The following is a 17,408-nucleotide window of genomic DNA, read 5'->3' on the forward strand; positions in this document are numbered from 1 at the left end:
TGCATGAGGAGGAGGAGGGCATGAATCAGTGTCAGTTGCCCACAGCCACATCTGCAGAACAGCAAGTACCATGGTTTGGCTTTGAGAAAGCTTGTACATTTGTGAGCCAGAGTGGGAAAAATGTTGTTGTACGATGCAATTACTGCCTTCCAAGGATCAAAAATCTGAGATCAGCTGTTTCCTCCTCATCCAATGTGAAGAAACATTTTGAGGTAAGCCTTTGTCATGCTGGTCCTCAAAGAGTGTCCATTGTCTATTTATGTTTAAATTGTGAAGTTCCTCTTCCATTTTTTATTGGATTCATGCTTTGTTCTTCTTCCTCAGAGGGCACACCCTGAGAAGCTGAGAGCAATTGAAGAAGCAATAAAGGCAAGGAGACGTGGCCTTCCTGAACCAATGCATGACACCCCTCCTCCCAAAATGCTGAAGCAGCAGCAGACAACCCTTGAGAGGTGGGGATCTGGCAGGGAGCCTGTCACCCAGAGCAATCTCGACAGGAGAATCATTGATTTCATTGTAGAGGAGACATTACCACTTCAGACTGTGGACAAACCATCATTCATTAATCTGGTTCGCATTGGACTCCCCAAAGATCTCACCATCATATGTGCCAAGACTCTGAGAGACAGAATTGAGAAGAGAGCATGCCACATGAGAGAAACTCTTGCAAACCGAATGGGTGCTGTGGCATATATAGCAACCACTGCAGATTGTTGGACCAATGGCAAGAAGAGTTACTTTGGGGTAACAGCCCACTGGATCAACCCAACTACCCTGAAACGTGAGGTCGGGGCCTTGGCTTGTAAGCGTCTGAAGGGGCGCCATACATACGATGTCCTTTCAAAAGCACTGCATGATGTACATGTGCAGTACAGGATCCACAACAAAGTTATGTGCACTACTACAGACAATGGCTCCAACTTTGTGAAAGCGTTCAGAGTTTTCATGGCCAAAGAACCAGTGGAAGCTGCAGGCACCAGTGACGATGATGGTGATAACCAGGAGGAGGAGGAGGAGGCTGAGGTGGAGTTTGTGCCTATCTGTGAGATCCTGGACACAGGACCTGAGGCAGAGGAAGAAGCTGCAGACTCAGGAGAGGATTTTGTTTTACCACCACACCAGAGATGTGCTAGCCACACCCTCAACCTTGTGGCAACACAAGACATAGAGGCCATGCTTTCTGACTCCTCCAAAAGTAGTCTTCTTGGTCCTTTCAAGAAACAGTTTCGTTCCTTGATGGGAAAGTGCAGCAAGTTGTGGTCCAAGCAGAACCAGTCAGCCCAGATTGCTGAGTATATCTGTGCGCAATGTGGTGTGTATCTGAAGGTACCGAATAAGACCAGGTGGAATTCCACCTTTGATGCGTTGAAGCAACTACATGAGCTCCTGTCAACTGTGCCACTAAAAATGCATGCCATAATGGACCGCTGCTCCTTGTCCAGGATCACAGCTGCTGAGATTGAAGTGGTACAGGAATACACAGAGATTATGGAGCCACTAGCCCAGTCCCTAGATATCCTGCAATGGGAGAACGGCATGTTCATGGGGTATTTGCTACCAACGCTCTGCAATCTGGACCGCAAGTTAGAAGGACTGGAAAACAAACCTGAGAGGTACACATACTGTTTTCAGCTGCTGAGAGGTGTGCGCGAAGCCCTAAGAAAGCGGTTTGCAGCAATCTGGGAGGACAAGAGGCTTCTTCTGGCAGCCTGCCTACACCCTCGCTTCAAACTAGATTGGCTGGAATCGTGTCAGGCCACCACCCATACCAACAAGTAAGAACATTAGGGAAGCCCTTTGGGTGGATTACTCCAAGGGAAATGCTGTCTCAAGGGAGGGATCAGAGGGCTTAAGGTGGTAAGCAGGGGCTGGGCCTTTTCTTCCTGGGGCTCCTCATCACAACCTTGGGTTGCTGCAGGTAATCCTTAAGGGTCTGCTGTGCTGCCCCATGAGTGTGGTGACTTGGTCACCTTCCTACCTTCCATGTCATCATCCACAGGCTCAGGCTGGACCCTGAACCAGGGGACATGACAAGCATCAGGAAATGAAGAGCAGATGATGGTTTCCTAACATATATGTGTTAACATATCCTCTCTCTTTCTTAGATACACAATGGAAGCCTTGTTGAAAGCTGAAATAAAGATGGCTGTACTTAATGAGGACAGTGATCAGTCTTCAGATAAAGACCAGGAAGGAGATGACTTAGAAGATGTCTTCTTTAACTTTCTGCCCCAGGGCAAGAAGTCAGCAGTGGACACTGCTGAGGAGGAACTGGTGAGGTATCTGAGGTCTCCCAGCAGGGAAGTGTCATCACTCCATGGCTTTCCACGTGTGCTGTGGTGTTTTTTGCAGCACAACACAGGCATGCCTTCAAGCGCCGCAGTAGAACGCCTGTTCAGTACTGGTGGCAACGTAATGACTGTACAAAGACATTCCTTGTCTGACATGCTCTTTGAGCATCTTGTTCTTTTGAGACATAACAAACATATTATAAAAGTATTTCAAGTGTAAAATTTGATTTCAAGAGTTGGGATATCTTCATTGCTTGGGGGGATGTGAGATTCTGTTACGCCATTATGTTAATCTTATGGATAAATTTTTGTATTCTACTACCCCGTGTGTGTGTGTTTATTTTTAATATTGTTTTAGGCTTCTTAGATGTGCAGCAGCCAAGGCCAGCACCTTGTAGGAGTTTTTTAAAAAACGCAACTGAAATGTAATTGTAGTGATTACTTTTGAGAAAAAGTAAAGTAATCAGTTACTTTCAGAGCAATTGTAATTGTAACGGTAATTACTACTTTTTTGGGCCAAGTAATTGTAACTGTAATTTATTACTTTTTAAAAGTAATCTTCCAAGCTCTGACACTAACGTGGGCACGTTACAAAGAAAAGAGGTCGGGAGTCATCTAAAAATACTGAAAAGGTAGAATCTGAAAAAAGTAAGGAGGATGAGACTGAAAAAAGATGACCCTTTCATGAAAAGAATGATGGTTATAGTATGTATGGTGTTGGTGGACTGAATTCTAATACCAGGGATGAACATAAAGGAGAGAGGTGGGAAACCTGTAGTACAAGGAGACTGGCAATAAAGATACTTTTTCAAAAATTACAGGAAAATGCACAACTATGATAGCTCAAGGAGTAATAGTAAGCTCACTAGGCTTTTGTAGTACAAGTAGAGAAACGAAATATATAGTGTCCTTTTGCTATCATGATGCAGCCAAAGTGAAGCATATTTAAAACCCACATAGGATTCAATGCAGGAATTTTAAATAGTTAACTCTCTCTTTAAAATTGACAGGATTTAATTTTGTTTGGATTGTGTGAATTTTTTACTCTATAATTTGGGGAAAATAATTTGTGTGTGTATTTGGAATGGATAAGAAATCTGGCTATGCACAGGAATCTTGGTGTCCTATCCCTAAAGTGCTGGCATGGGACATCCTAAATAAATTAGTACTATCACTGTACATGAAATGTACAATTGAGTAAGTTACATTGCTCTAATGTACATTTGTGACGAATGGACCTGCTGAAATACATATGTAATGTGCAAATGACCAGTTACTGAAACTGATTACTTTGATTTACTTCAGATTCTCAGATTAAATGTGGAACAGGATGGATTACTGCAGGTCATAACAGCTCTTGATAGTTCTCTCTCCAGTGCTGGGATTATGATGCATCATCAGTTATGGGGCTAGCAGGAAGAAGTTCCAAATGTGTTGTGCCAAAATCTACCCATGGATTCATTTGTGCATGGCATGCTCACCATACTCCTTTTATACAGATTATTGGATATAAACCATGGCACACTCCTTTGTTGCTGTTTACAAACAGTGTTGTTCTGCTAAAGGCAAGACTTCCATCATTAGAACAGGGAGGAAAGTCATTTTCAGTGATTGCTTCTCCCTTCTGTAGCCCATTACCCTCTTTGAATCTGCTCTGGAAGATCCCACAACCCAATAATGCTTCCCTCTCCATTCCACTGATGGAAGCCTTACTGTCAATATGAGTGACACCAATGGATGCAACCCAATGGCTATAATTTAAAGAGTATTTTTGAATATAAGGGCTTCAGTGCAAAGAGGAGCCTTTATTTATTTATTAAACTTGTATACCGCCCCATAGCCGAAGCTCTCTGGGCGGTTTACAATAACTAAAACCAAATGCAATTTAAAATACATCTTTTAAAAAACAATTTAAAACACAATTTAAAAATTTAAAACAATATAGAACACATGCTAAAATGCCTGGGAGAAGAGGAAAGTCTTGACCTGGCGCCGAAAAGATAACAGTGTTGACGCCAGGCGCACCTCATCAAAAAGATCATTCCATAATTTGGGGGCCACCACTGAGAAGGCCCTCTCGCTTGCTACCATTCTCCGAGCTTCCCTCGGAGTAGGCACCTGGAGGAGGGCCTTTGATCCTGAACCTCAATAACAGCATCTCATACAGAAAATAATGTTTCTCAGAAATCCTCCAAGTCTTAAAAGCAGTTTAATCACAGAGGTAAAAAAAGGAAGAAGTCAAAAGCCACATTGTACACAGGGAGCACAATGTTCTATGTACTGTTCTATGTACTATATTCACTGTTCTATGTACTACAGAAAGTATGCATAAATGCATATATTGAGAATAGCAATGAAAACAGACCTGATCCTTTGTAAGAGGCAGCAATTATAATTCACCAGCTCCTATTTTTAATATAAAAGCAGTCAGCTACAGTAGGTAACATATATTGTGTAAATCAGAGAAACTAGGAAATGTGTAACTATTAGAAGTATCTAGTCATTGCCCTAAAATATTGGATGCAAAGTAAACTAGCATACTTGCATATCTGATATTTGCATGGTGCATATCTCAATACATTCCGATGCCAAGCACTCCCTAAATGTGGGAAGAGTACATAAGATAGCAGGTTCTATTCTACTTTACTCCCTCGCTCAACTTTCCACATAGAAAACCCCATGTACGTTTGGACATGAATCAGTTTTGGAAGAACTGTGCCTTTTTGAACATACAAACTGGCTCATTTGTGAGCTTGCAACTTAATCTACAGCAATATTTTTCAAGAAAATTCAAGTGCCAATATTCAACTATGATTATGAGGCAGTGAACAGTACAGGTGAATCAAATGGTTGGATAAGCAGAAGGGAGGTGCAACAACTACAGACGAGGGAGCTCTATCATTGACGGCTTTTATGGGGTAATTTTCTACATTTTTTCCCCTTGCCAGAGGCTACAACATATTGGAAATACGGGGCAGCCTCCCCCCTCTTTATGCCGTCTCCCTCGTACCTGACTGGGACACCAGCTGTCGGTATGGCCCGGGACTCAGCTTGGTGCTTACATCTCTGCCAGGCCGCCACTGCCGCTCCTGCTGCCTTCGCGAATGGGGGCATTGAGCCAGGCAGCAGCTGGGCTGGGGCTGCAGCCTTTCATCGGGCCTGGCGCCGCGGCCTGTCCCTGGGAGATGCTGTGCTGTTGCGATGATTTTTCAGTGACTGCTGAGGGCGGGGGAGTGCACCTGCAGCCGCCACTATTTTATCATCCGACTTCTCTCTGCTTCGCCTTGATATCGGCCATGCTTACATCCTAGTGCCTTCATTTTTGGCTTCTCTGAAGAAAACCTCCCTGTTAGTTGTGACTTCAAGGGATCTGTTTGCCGCGTCCCACTCTCTGCTGAAAGTACTGGACGCTGGATGCTGAGATCAAGAGGGGGTGTCATTTTTCGGTCTTGCAAATGGACTATCACCCACACCGGTCTTGTGCTGGGGTGGGAAGACTTACATCAGGAGTTTCCATCTGAAGGCGCACTTTTTGGACTATACAGACGAGAAGCCTTATTGTAACTGAGTTGTTTCTGTTATTGTTTAATTTTATTGCTGAGTTTTTGATGTTCTTGATGTTTTATATGTTTTTGCTTTGTATGTCGCTCAGAGTGGCTGGGTACCAACCAGATGAGCGACTAATAAATCAAATAAATAAATAAGGCGGCTTGTGCAGCTTCTCTCTCTCCCACTTCCTCCTGTACCCCAAAAAACCTTGTCCAGAGGAGGGAGCTTTACTAGTGGTGGCTGTGTTAGGTCAGGCTGCAGTGGGAGGAGGAAAACCCAAAAGCAAGGTGATGGGATAACAAACCCCTGCTGTACATTCCATCCTCTGTAGAGGTTTTTCAGAGAGTTGCAGCCATTGAATGCAACCATACTTCTGTATCAAGGAAAATCCAGGTATTACTCAGTCGTACAAAAATCATTTCTGCAATTAATATTTTTGTAAAAAGAGTTGATTTTGCTGATCCACATTGAAATTTCAGTATTCAGTTTGAGTGCATTATTTCAAATGAATTTCTGGGACTTGTATAATGAAAATGTGGGCTTAGATTCAGAGAAACATGAAGTTGTTTCCACTTAAAAATGAAGGAATTTTCATTTCCTTCATTCTGGTGGCAACTCCACATGCCCCTCACAAAAGCACCCAAAGGTCAGGGCCCTTCTGAAGCAACATCCTCTGTGGTATGATGGGAGGCTGCCAAACAGCGAAGTTCGCCACCTTGCCTGTGTGTGCATCAAGGTGCTCTGTGCAGACTTCTCTGAATACAAGACGTGGTTTTTAGAGTAAAAAATCATGGTAAAATGTTATACTAGAGAACAGATAAAGGCACAACATTTACATGTTCAGTAATCTGCTGCATCCGAAAACATGAAAATAAGTTATTTAGGCTTTCAATATAGATTGTAACTACAGTATTCTTTCATAGAAAAGCAAGTAAGCTTGTGAATTTAATACTCTTGATTCTTGTACTGCTTGTACATGAGTATCACTTACATATACCCACTGTCCTACAGTTGTTCCTACAGATTCTTTTAAACCTGCAATGCAAAAAAAACCCCACAGTTATTAATTACAATCATAGCGCAATGGGTTGTAGTCCAACATAGCACTGAGCAGATAGTTCTATCAGAGCAAGGATTTCTCCTGCAAAAGAACAATCTGCCCTCTTCCCACGTCCGTTCTAGGAGTTCTCTCAAACTACCAGAGCAGATTTGAGGATAGTGTGGGGTCCATGCGGGAGAAGGAGGGGGGAACTCCCTTGCGCTAGTACAACTTTTTAGTTGACTACCACTCAGTATGTACAAGCCAACAACGATTAGGATTCAGAAGCAGATATACTATTGTATAAAAGTCATTTACACTTTCTTTTAAGGTTCTTTGTCCTGACAAACTAGGAAAATTGCACACTGCAAATCAGGAAAGCTGCATACGGCAGTGATTCCAACTTGCATATTAAAGGAAACTAGTGTGCTGTAAAAAGAACTGAAGGGTGCCTTGAAAAACAAACCCATTTTGTTGGATACATTTGCTGCTCTATGCTTGGGATGGAACACAATAGCCAGGAGGGAGAGAACAGATGGACAAAAGTATACCAAATACCCCACTACATGAGCTGTGAATTTCTCCCCCTCTCTAACCTCTGAGATTTCACCAAAAACTTGTCCAGGTTACAGGCACTTCTCTGCCACTATACAGGGTACACCTTTAGTTTTTTAAAAAACAAAACTTTGCCTCTTACGATGCTCGTATCTACAGTTTATGGGATTGATTTTGCAAATGCAGAATCTGATTTAGAGTCTACACCAGATTCTGCATTTACAAAACAATCTATTAGTCATGCATAATACACAGAGTCCTGAACAATGTTTAATGGCATATCACATGCAATGTGAAAGACATACGTTTTCAGCAGTGACTAACATAAGAACATAATATAAGAAGAGCCCTGCTGGATCAGGCCAAAGGCCCATGTAGTCCAGCACTCTTTTCTCACAGTGGCCAACCAGGTGACTGTGGGAAGCCTGCAAGCAAGACTTGAATGCAACAAGATTCTCCCCACCTATGATTCTTAGCAACTGGTATTCAGAGGCATAGCACCTTCAACAGTGGAGGTGGTACATAGTCTTATCCTCCATGAATTTGTCTAATCATCTTTTTAAAGCCATCAAAGTTGATGGCCATCACTACCTCTTGTGGGAATGAATTCATATTTTAATTACGTGCTATGTGAAGAAATACTTTATTTTCTCTTGAATCTTCAACATTCAGCTTCGTAGTTACCATTTGTAACTATGGTTTGGACATCTTGAATTTGGAAATTATTGCAAGCATAAGAAAGGTATTGTCTTAATAGTCCTTTGGTTGGAAAAAGGTGGGCTGGAAATATTAAAAAATAGTTCTTAATTGTAGGCTGCTCACGAACTAAACTGGTAAAACCAACTGTGGGATATAGCAAAGAAGACTAATATTTACGGTACTAGATGTCTTTGATTTTTCTTAGGTACATACTTTGAACATTTCTGTTGCTAGAAGTGTGGTCCAAAATCTTTTTGGATGGTGCTCTGACTTTCACATATGCGGCATAGTGACCTCCTCGCATTGACCCTCTATGTTCCACTATTCCATAAAGAGAATAAAGAACTTTCCCACCATCTGTGACATTCTTTTTTGCAAACCAAGAAAAACGGAGGGGGGGGAGGGAAGAGGGGAGAAATGTGATTTCTTCACAGTGATTTTTGTGAGTGTATTCAAAATGTAGCAATTAGCAAAACCAGTGATACGATTTCACTAACTAGATGCAGTTTGCATATTATAAAAGGAAGTAACATATAGTCCAGCAGATTATATTTTAGGTTAGCAGGAGAGATTTTTAGCTATTGCTAAATCAATACAAGGACCATCTTGACTTAGCAGAGTGATGAGGCTTTATGTGATGCGAAAGTTTGGCTCAAAAAGCCTGGATTTAAGGGCTTCACTTGAAAACAGTGACAGCTATACAAAAATTAAAGATAATTATCTGTAAAATATAAATTGAAATGTTTCTAATATGTCATACCTTGCAGGAAGCAGAACAAAATGGAGCCAAGTCCAAAACTAGAGGGAAATCTACATGACGGTTTACTTTCCTTAGACTCACACCTGCCTTAAAAGAAATGAAAGATTTAGTATTTCTAAATAGGTGCTATTTGAATCCAACTGTATTGCAAAACTACGGTACTCAGCACTTGAAATACAAACAATTTAACATTTACTATGGCAACAGTAACAGTATACATACACTAACAAATTAATATTATCTTTTGATACTCTGGTAAGAAAATTGCTAAAATCAGTTATACAAAAAGGTAACATTATAGAAGGATAAATTGCAGCACTTTGAACAGAAAAAGCTGCACCTGCTAAAATTATGGTCTTGCATAGAACTAAAGTGCAGGGAAAATTTTGGGGTACATTTTTAAAAACCCTATGACTGATGTTTAAAGATCCACTATAAAAAGGTTATTAATTTCTGTTATCTTTTAAAAATATTTATAAAGCAGTTTCATAGAAAACAAGCACCTCATAAAAATACAACTTGTTTCGTCTATGTGTATAAAAGGATCAAGTTTTATCCATGTCTTAGACTTAGAGAATTCTCCTTTCACAATTTAAATGTGACAGGGATTGGGATAACTGGCAGACTGTCAACTACACCCCCTCCCTCATTGTCCTCGAAAGCCTCATCTACCTCTGATTCCTCCCCCTGCTCTATCTGGGAAGCTGGGGCTCAACCAACTCCCCTCCCTGATCCTCCTGGGAGAGCTGGGGTTCAACACCAATGGGAGAAATTCATTTGTCCACAATGATGATGTCACATAGCCAAATCCTATTAGCTCTGTTGTAATGAATGTAACATCACAGCACATGATTCCTGACTGGCTTGAATCATGCAGTGGAGAAGCCTTTTCAAGTGTGTTTGGGGACAAAACAGCACACAAGCACACACAGACTTGGGGGAAAAAATAGCTGGGAACAGATGTGAAAAATATGCAGAATTATGTAAGGAATTTATTGAATGGGGGGCATTCTCACGGTGAGAATAGAATCTTACAGAAATTCAGCACAGTTCTAATTATAACGTTCAATAAACCTTTTTAAAACCACCTTATTTCAGGGCTTCACCTGGTGAAATCTTTTCAGATGGAGAACAAGAACAGCAGGAACTGAAGAAATCAACAGCTGCTTCCTAGCATTTGTATACACACCTATTTTCTTTTCTGTACAAAGAAAATTATACCAATTAAAAACACATTAATTATATCATTTCTGTAGTACTTTTAGTATGTGTAGAATCCCCAAAAATCCGGGAAGATTGATGATCAGTAATATTTTAATTTTGCAGATTGCAGCTGAGGTTAAATCAGCAATGATTTGCCTAAAGCCAACCACCTAGCTAAACATCTGAGCCAAAAGTCTACGAGAACCAGTTCCATTAGGTTTTCTATGGAGAACAGTGGAAGCTTTCCATTGGCTCAGTGAACATACTGAATGAGCATACAATAATGGTCAGACACAATTAAAAAGACAACTGGAAAAGCAGCCCTGTTCCCCACCAATCTGCTCCTGAGGGCTGGGCGAATCTCTGTAACAGATTTTTCAGGGTGCACAGGGAGGGACATAAAGTCCTGTTGCACAGGTGGAAACCCTTATACAAATAGGACAACTTTGTTAGATACAACCCAAGTTATCAGAAACTGCAGGTGGCTGATGGTTAACTGCCACGTTACTTTAACAGGGTTCTGTTTATTTATTTATTAAATTTATATCCCATGCTTCCTCCCAGAAGGAGCCCACGGCAGCAAACAAAAACACTAAAAGCACTCTAAAACATCTTAAAAACAAAATACTTTAAAGCATGTTAGAACAAAACATCTTTAAAAACATCTTTTTTCAAAACAATCTTTGAAAACATCTTTTTAAAAAAAATTAAGAACATCTTAAAAAGCAATTCCAACACAGATGCAGATCGTGATAAGATCTCTACTTAAAGAGTCCTCTTGTTGAAAGAGGAAGGTCTTGGGTAGGCACCAAAAAGATGACGGAGCCTATCTATTATTTAAGGGGAGGGAATTCCAAAGTGTCGGTGCCACAACACTAAAGGTTGTGCCACAACGCTGAAGGTTTGTTGTGCAGAACAAACCCCCGTTAAGATGTTATCTGCAAGAAGCCCTCACCTGCAGAGCACAGTGATCAACTGGGTATATAAGGGGTAAGACAATCTTTTTGTTTATATAGTTTGATTAGTCCAGGGAGTAGACATTCTGCCTCATCCCACTGGACCAGAGTAGTAGCTTGATGAGAATTTCACCCACATTTGAGAGGTTCACGGGAGAGACTCCCTAACTGGAATTTAAGGGCAGTCTCAAGCCAGAGTCTCGGTTAGTCTTCGTGGTAAGACATTGTGAATTAGAAGACAGGCAGTATGGGAAGGAGAGGAAAAAAGAAGCTGAAAGCTGAAGAAAGGCTGAGGAGGGAGGGAGAGTGACTATCCTAAGAGGCAGCCTTCAAAAGAACTTTGAAGGCAAGAGTCAGCAGGGTTGTTGAGTGCCTGAGGCAGCAAAAGTTGTTGCACCAAGATGGAAACTTTGGCTGAAGGCCTGAGACTCCAGAGGCAAATGGTCAAGGACCAGATTGGAGACAGTATAGTCCTCAGAGCCCAGTTGACAGTTGAGTGTGAACTGGATTAGAATGGAGAGAGGAAAAATGACAACAGGTTTAAATACGGGGAGGGGTTCAACCTCTCAAAGCTGTTTTCTTAGTTACAGTAATCTTACAGTATAACCATTTTGAATTAAAGAAACAGTATCCAACTTAAGTTCAACATATAGTAACCATACAAACTTGCATCACCATCTGTTTATATTATGTGTTCTTTCAAATAAAATATATTTATATTGTTTTTTACTATAGAGTCTGTGCTGTTTTCTACCACACTTATTCATAACTACTGCTGGGTAAACAGGGATAGATAATTGACTTGGTATCTAGATAACTGGTGGCAGCAGAATGAGAGATAGAGTGATAAGAGAATTAGTAGTAGCATAACCTTTACATTTGGTGGCAGTGGCTTGAGGTAACAGAGGTCGTTGACAGAAGCACTGGGAAATAAGTCCAATACTGTGAATAAACCAGCAAATAAAAAGGAGCTATGGACACACGGGTATTCAATGCAGTAGGTCCACTGAAGTTGATGTACATGACTAACTTAGATTCATTAATTCCAATGCATTTACTCTGAGTAGGCTTAGTTGAATACAACCCATTACGTTTATTATTATATACTGGTGTAAGAAGCTGTAGCTATGGGATATGTAAATAGTCAAGTAGCAGAGTATTTAATTAGAGAATATACTAGAGTCCCAGTAGACTTCACTCTTTGGCTAGTAACACTGACAGGAGGGAGCAGTCAAGATGGTTTATTTCACAGAAATTGCCTAGAAGGTTACCTATAAATTTTGCTTCATTATTTTGTTTTCCAGGATGGCTAGAGACTTGCTTTTTAAAGTCTGGAGTTCCTTCCTGAGGGAGCCAGTGAAGCCCTTCGTGGATGCCAGGTTGCCAGCCCCCATGGATGAACATGGTTGATAGTCAGTTTACTAGTCATATGGATTTATGATACTACTTTTGGATGTTATGACTTATATATCATATGGAAAAATTTGTATAAAAATTACAGTAAACCCATTTAAAAAACAGATTAGACCCAATCATGGAAGAAAGGTCTATCAATGATTTAGTTAGCCATGAGATACAAATTATGTCTCCATGTACTGAAGCAACATATCTCTGACTATCAGCTGTATTCCTATGTTCCTGTTATGTCCTGAATGGAGTATTTTTTTGCCATAGAAAATTCAGCTAGAGGCAAATATTACCACATAGTCACCACCTGACTGCACTATTTCCCATGTTTACAAATCACAAAACAGTCTCAATACCTTTCATTTTGGACTGATTTTGTTAAAAGGAAATAGAACACATCAATAGAAAAAGTTGAAATTTTAAATATATTTTGGCCACAAGAGGGCATTAATAAAATGAAAAATAATGATAGTGACACATGTATTTAACTCAGAGCCCCGGAAAGCTAAATCAAATTATGTAACTTGGGAATCTGCATAAATTTAATCAATCTACAAGCTTTGTACTATCTGCCTATGATTTAAGGAGATTTTCTTTTAGAATTTGAAGTGCTTTGAATGTATCACTCCAATACATAATCGAGTGCATGTATAGCCAAAGTGACATTATCGATGCAGAAGAGAGAGGTATCAGCATGCTCTGGCAAACCCCAAGCTCTTCAGAAACACAATTTGTTTTACAAAAAAAAATGAAGGGACAAAATGTGCCAATGAGGACTGAGCATTCTGAGTGGGGAAGGGGAACGCCAGAAAACCAAAGGGGAGAGGAAATAAAATGGAGTACCTTGAAAAAGGGATTGGATGAATAGAATCCTGAACAAGGAGCATTCCACACTGCGACCTTATGTTGCAGGCCCCATTTGCGCTTAAATAATATAAACGTAATGGCTAGAAAGATTTAGGATCATGGAAAAACTACATATAGTAAGGGCAAAAAGATCTGTAAAGACTTGGTGGGATCAAGAAGGACCTCTCAAAAATGGCCAATAGTTCAGCCTGTTGGATATCATGTTACATGTCTGAGTCAGTGATGTGTGACACAACCATGCAAATTTTCAGAATCTCTTCATTATATAAGCCAGGATATCCAAGGACTATTTTAGGCTGATCAAAGTCTCGGGCATGCCTAAAAGTTATGAACAGCTCACTCTCACACCAAGTCACAAAAGGTCTTTGAAATGTCTTCCAGTTTCAAAAGCAGTTTGGGAGGGAGCACCCTCCCATTGAGTATGCCAGAATCATAAACTTCTTTGGACTCTGGCCACTGTGTTGAAATTTTTTTTACATGAAACGAACAATATACTCAACTACCAATACATTACCTGTTGAATTTGCTTTTTTCTGGTGTTTCTGTTTCCATTCCATACAGTTCTCACACAAAAGCTTGTTGTTTCCCATTAAGAGTTCCACGTATGTAAACTGGTAGAGGCATGACTGAACTGAGCATTCTTTAGAACTAGTTATGTAACTCTGAGAGTCTGGAAAGCATTTTGAGGATTTTGTAGCAATGGGGGGTTCTCTGCTGAAACAGCTAAGTTGTTAGACAGACTTGATAGCTGATCTCTACTGAAGGTCCCTTCAGTTGCACTCACTGCACTGTTGAAATGGAGTTTTGATAAGGCAGTGGTAAGTGCCTCTGTATTGGTATTGCTTGATTTGTTATATTGTAATTTAATGCTTGCAGATACGTGTTTATGCCCATCAGTGCACAAGGCAGGTGCATTACAAGCTCTGCTGGAAGCAGTTTGCTTAGAAGGACTTTCGCTTTCAGAGGCCTCACTGTCTGCATCAATGCTACTTTCAGAATGACTAGCTTCTTTTTCACTGCCTTCAGTCTGACCTCCATTTGCTGCAGATTCCATTATTGTATTGCTGTCTCTTGAATAAGGAACACTAGACCTGCCTTCACCTTTAGTGTTCTTGATTTTTTCATGCATGATACAAGGACTTGTTTCTTCTTCAATGGAGGAGGATGTTTTGGCAAGTTTTCTTACATGATTTACTTTGTTCTGTCAATTGCCACATCAATTACCAAAGAGAGAGAAAAGAAATACAAATCTGATGAAAATCCATAAAAGCATTGCAATAACTTTCTTACATATACACAAAAAGAGACATAATTTTTAAAAGTGTTTACACATTTGCTTTAAATGGCTTTTATGATGTTCTCCAACCCAAAACGTCCTACCTTCTTGAGACAATCCCCTCACTCATCTTACCAAATCACCTCTGATTCTGCTTAGTTTTAATACATAAAGGATGTTCCCTTAGAATCAGAGATGTTGGATGATGGGGCTCTATTTAGTCATGTTGTGAAGGACACTTTTCAGGTTGTTTGTCCCGTCCAGAGTCGAACCCAAGAGGCTGGAACGTTGGTGCAAGTAAATCTTGTTTTATTAGAGTAATGGAAACATCAAAAGCAGTGCGCTTCATAGGATTCCTACAATAACTCACTGTAATTCCCTAACAACACTTTAGACCTGCTCTGCAACGTAAAGGAGAGTTGATGCAACACCCCCCTCCCAACTCAGCAAGCTTATATAGGGGAAGTTTTGGAGCGCAATCTCTCAGTCCTTCGTACCCCCGCCCTCTGACCAGTGCGCTTTTCCCGCCGTCGAGAGCGGGGTGAAGGGGAGCGAACTTCCAAGGCCTCGTCTGACAAAACAGGGTCCTTATCAACAGACAGGGAAGTAGAAGGCGGGGAAGCCTCAGACATCTCTAAGTTACGGGTGGACAAAGGGGGAGTTACGACTCTTTCACCGCTTGGCAAAGGAGGAGTTACTGCTCTTTCGGAATCCTCCCCTAATGGCTCCGAGAGGGCGTTTGGTGGCTGAGCACTATCCTGAAAGGGGGAGGGTTCACCCGTGGGAATTGACAGAACATCTAACACACTCCCTTCCCCCAAGGCTGGAAAAGACACAACAACAGCTGGACCTTCCGCGCCTTCTGGCCGTGGAGGCGCTTGCAATTCATGCCTTACCCCAACCTGCTCGTCGAGAGAGAGCGGAGGCTCGACATTGTTCATCCTAAAGATGTAGACTAGTCTTCCCTATCCAATCCCTCCAGATGTTGGACTACAACTCCATCATCCCTGACCATTGGCCATACTGGCTGGGGTTGATGTGAATTGTAGTCCAAAACATATGGAAGGCACCAGCTATGGCAAAGCTGATGTAGACAACTTGGAGAATTGATACCACTGATAGGCAAAGTTGACACTTGCCCATCCTACATCCTAGCTAGTTACAGCTGTCAGACCAGGAATTTCTGTTTGCGTTTCTGAGGCTGTTAAAGCCTCATTAGCCACTCACTAAGGGTGTAGTGCCAACAGTTCTGAAAGAGGTGGTGTACTGACCTCTCCTGAAAAAGGCAAATTGGGACCTTAACATGCTTAGTAATTATTGCTCAATATCCAGCCTGCCTTTTGGGGGCAAGTAGCTCAAATGAGTGATGACATTTCAGCTCCAGATATTCCTGGATGAAACTGATTAATCAGAATCTTTCAAGTCTAGATTTAGGCCCTATGATTTAGGCCCTATTAGGCCATATGTCCCTATTGATTCTCATGGAGATTCTCAGCGACTTTCAGTACCATTGACTATGGTTTCCTTCTGGGAAGCCTCACAGGAACTGGATTAGGCAGCACTGTTTTATAGTGGTTCTGCTTATTCCTAGAGGGTCAGTTCCGTAAGGTGATGCTCAGACGCTAATGTTATACTCCCTGGCCTTTGGAGTTTCACAAAAGTTCATCTTGTCTTCTACGCTTTTGATATCTACATGAAATTTCTGAGAGAGGTCTGAGTAGAGGTGCTATCAGTATGCTGATGATATGCAGCTCTCGTTCTCCTTTCCAACTTCTGATCCCCAGGAAAGGCAGCAGAAGTGACAAACTGGTGTTTGAACTCAGTTCAGGAAGAGATGGGGTAAACAAACTGAAGGTTAAGCCATATTAGGACAGGAGTACTGTTGGCAATGTGTTCTGTTGATCTGGGAGTGAACATTCAACCTGTTTTGCACAGGCTTGCAATTTCCCTGAAAAAACAGGTATACAGCTTAGGAAATGCATCTTTGGATGCCCAGTGGCAACTCTGGAAAGAGATGCATTTTACCAGCTTTGTTACTTTGCTAGCTGCGGTTCTTCATAGAGAAGACAGATCTGGCATCAATTATCCATACCACAGTTCAAGGGCTGCCAACATTTGGGGGTCTCTGGGCACATCTGGAATGTTTAGAGATCGCCATGAGCACCCTCTGGCTGCTTCTTTCCCCACTCTCCCAGATCGGTACCTGCCCAACCCCATTCCAACACAGACAGAGGGAAAGCACACTTTGCTTTTCTAAGGGATCTAGATTAAATCCAGATACAATACAATTAAAACAGATCATCTTGAATTTGCATGATTTTACATAGGGTCCCTTAAAAATCACCATCAAATTAAAGTTTCCAGTAATAGACTTCAGAGTTAAAACACCATATCCATAAAAACATTGATCCAAGGAACAGATCCTCATAGATTTTCTTGATTTTTATATAGGATGACAACAAAACTGTCAACAGAAGGCACTGAGGTGACCTATGATTTGATGGTGGTTTTGAGGGTATCCCTTGCAAAAATTACGATGATCCATCCATGCCGTGTATCCATGTTTTTTCATGGCAGTGCTGGAAAGCACCAGATCCATGATCTTTATGGTTAGTTTAGTCAATGGAGACAGAGGTGATCTGTAATTAGTAATAGTTGGGGGATATTCCATTTTCCTCCTCCCAGATTCCTCCCCTTTGCCTCTTATCCTCTCAGTTGCTCCACTTTCTGTTAAACTCTTCAGGTACAAATCTAAGGTTTGAAAAGTACTGAAAGAAGAAATGCCTAGGGCATCTTAATTAAATAC

At 41.2% G+C, this 17,408-nt stretch overlaps 2 protein-coding genes across 2 annotated transcripts in view; one reads left to right on the forward strand and one right to left on the reverse strand.

Annotated features, from left to right (window-relative positions):
- Nucleotides 1-1,532: 1,532 nt before the first annotated feature.
- LOC133383199 (uncharacterized) lies at nucleotides 1,533-2,527 on the forward strand. Its single transcript, XM_061623426.1, has 2 exons — nucleotides 1,533-1,775; nucleotides 2,106-2,527. The coding sequence occupies exons 1-2, from the start codon at nucleotides 1,537-1,539 to the stop codon at nucleotides 2,509-2,511; spliced, it is 645 nt and encodes a 214-aa protein (XP_061479410.1). The 5' UTR covers nucleotides 1,533-1,536; the 3' UTR covers nucleotides 2,512-2,527.
- USP45 (ubiquitin specific peptidase 45) overlaps nucleotides 1,566-17,408 on the reverse strand; it is a 76,698-nt gene continuing 60,855 nt past the window's right edge. Inside the window, 6 exon segments of the mRNA XM_061623420.1 lie at nucleotides 1,566-6,875; nucleotides 8,347-8,500; nucleotides 8,894-8,980; nucleotides 10,000-10,094; nucleotides 13,841-13,993; nucleotides 13,996-14,527. Of these exon segments, the coding sequence (XP_061479404.1) occupies nucleotides 6,745-6,875; nucleotides 8,347-8,500; nucleotides 8,894-8,980; nucleotides 10,000-10,094; nucleotides 13,841-13,993; nucleotides 13,996-14,527 (1,152 nt within the window). The 3' untranslated portion in view covers nucleotides 1,566-6,744.

The sequence above is a fragment of the Rhineura floridana genome, chromosome 4 (assembly GCF_030035675.1).
Source record: "Rhineura floridana isolate rRhiFlo1 chromosome 4, rRhiFlo1.hap2, whole genome shotgun sequence".
Classification (NCBI taxonomy): domain Eukaryota; kingdom Metazoa; phylum Chordata; class Lepidosauria; order Squamata; family Rhineuridae; genus Rhineura; species Rhineura floridana.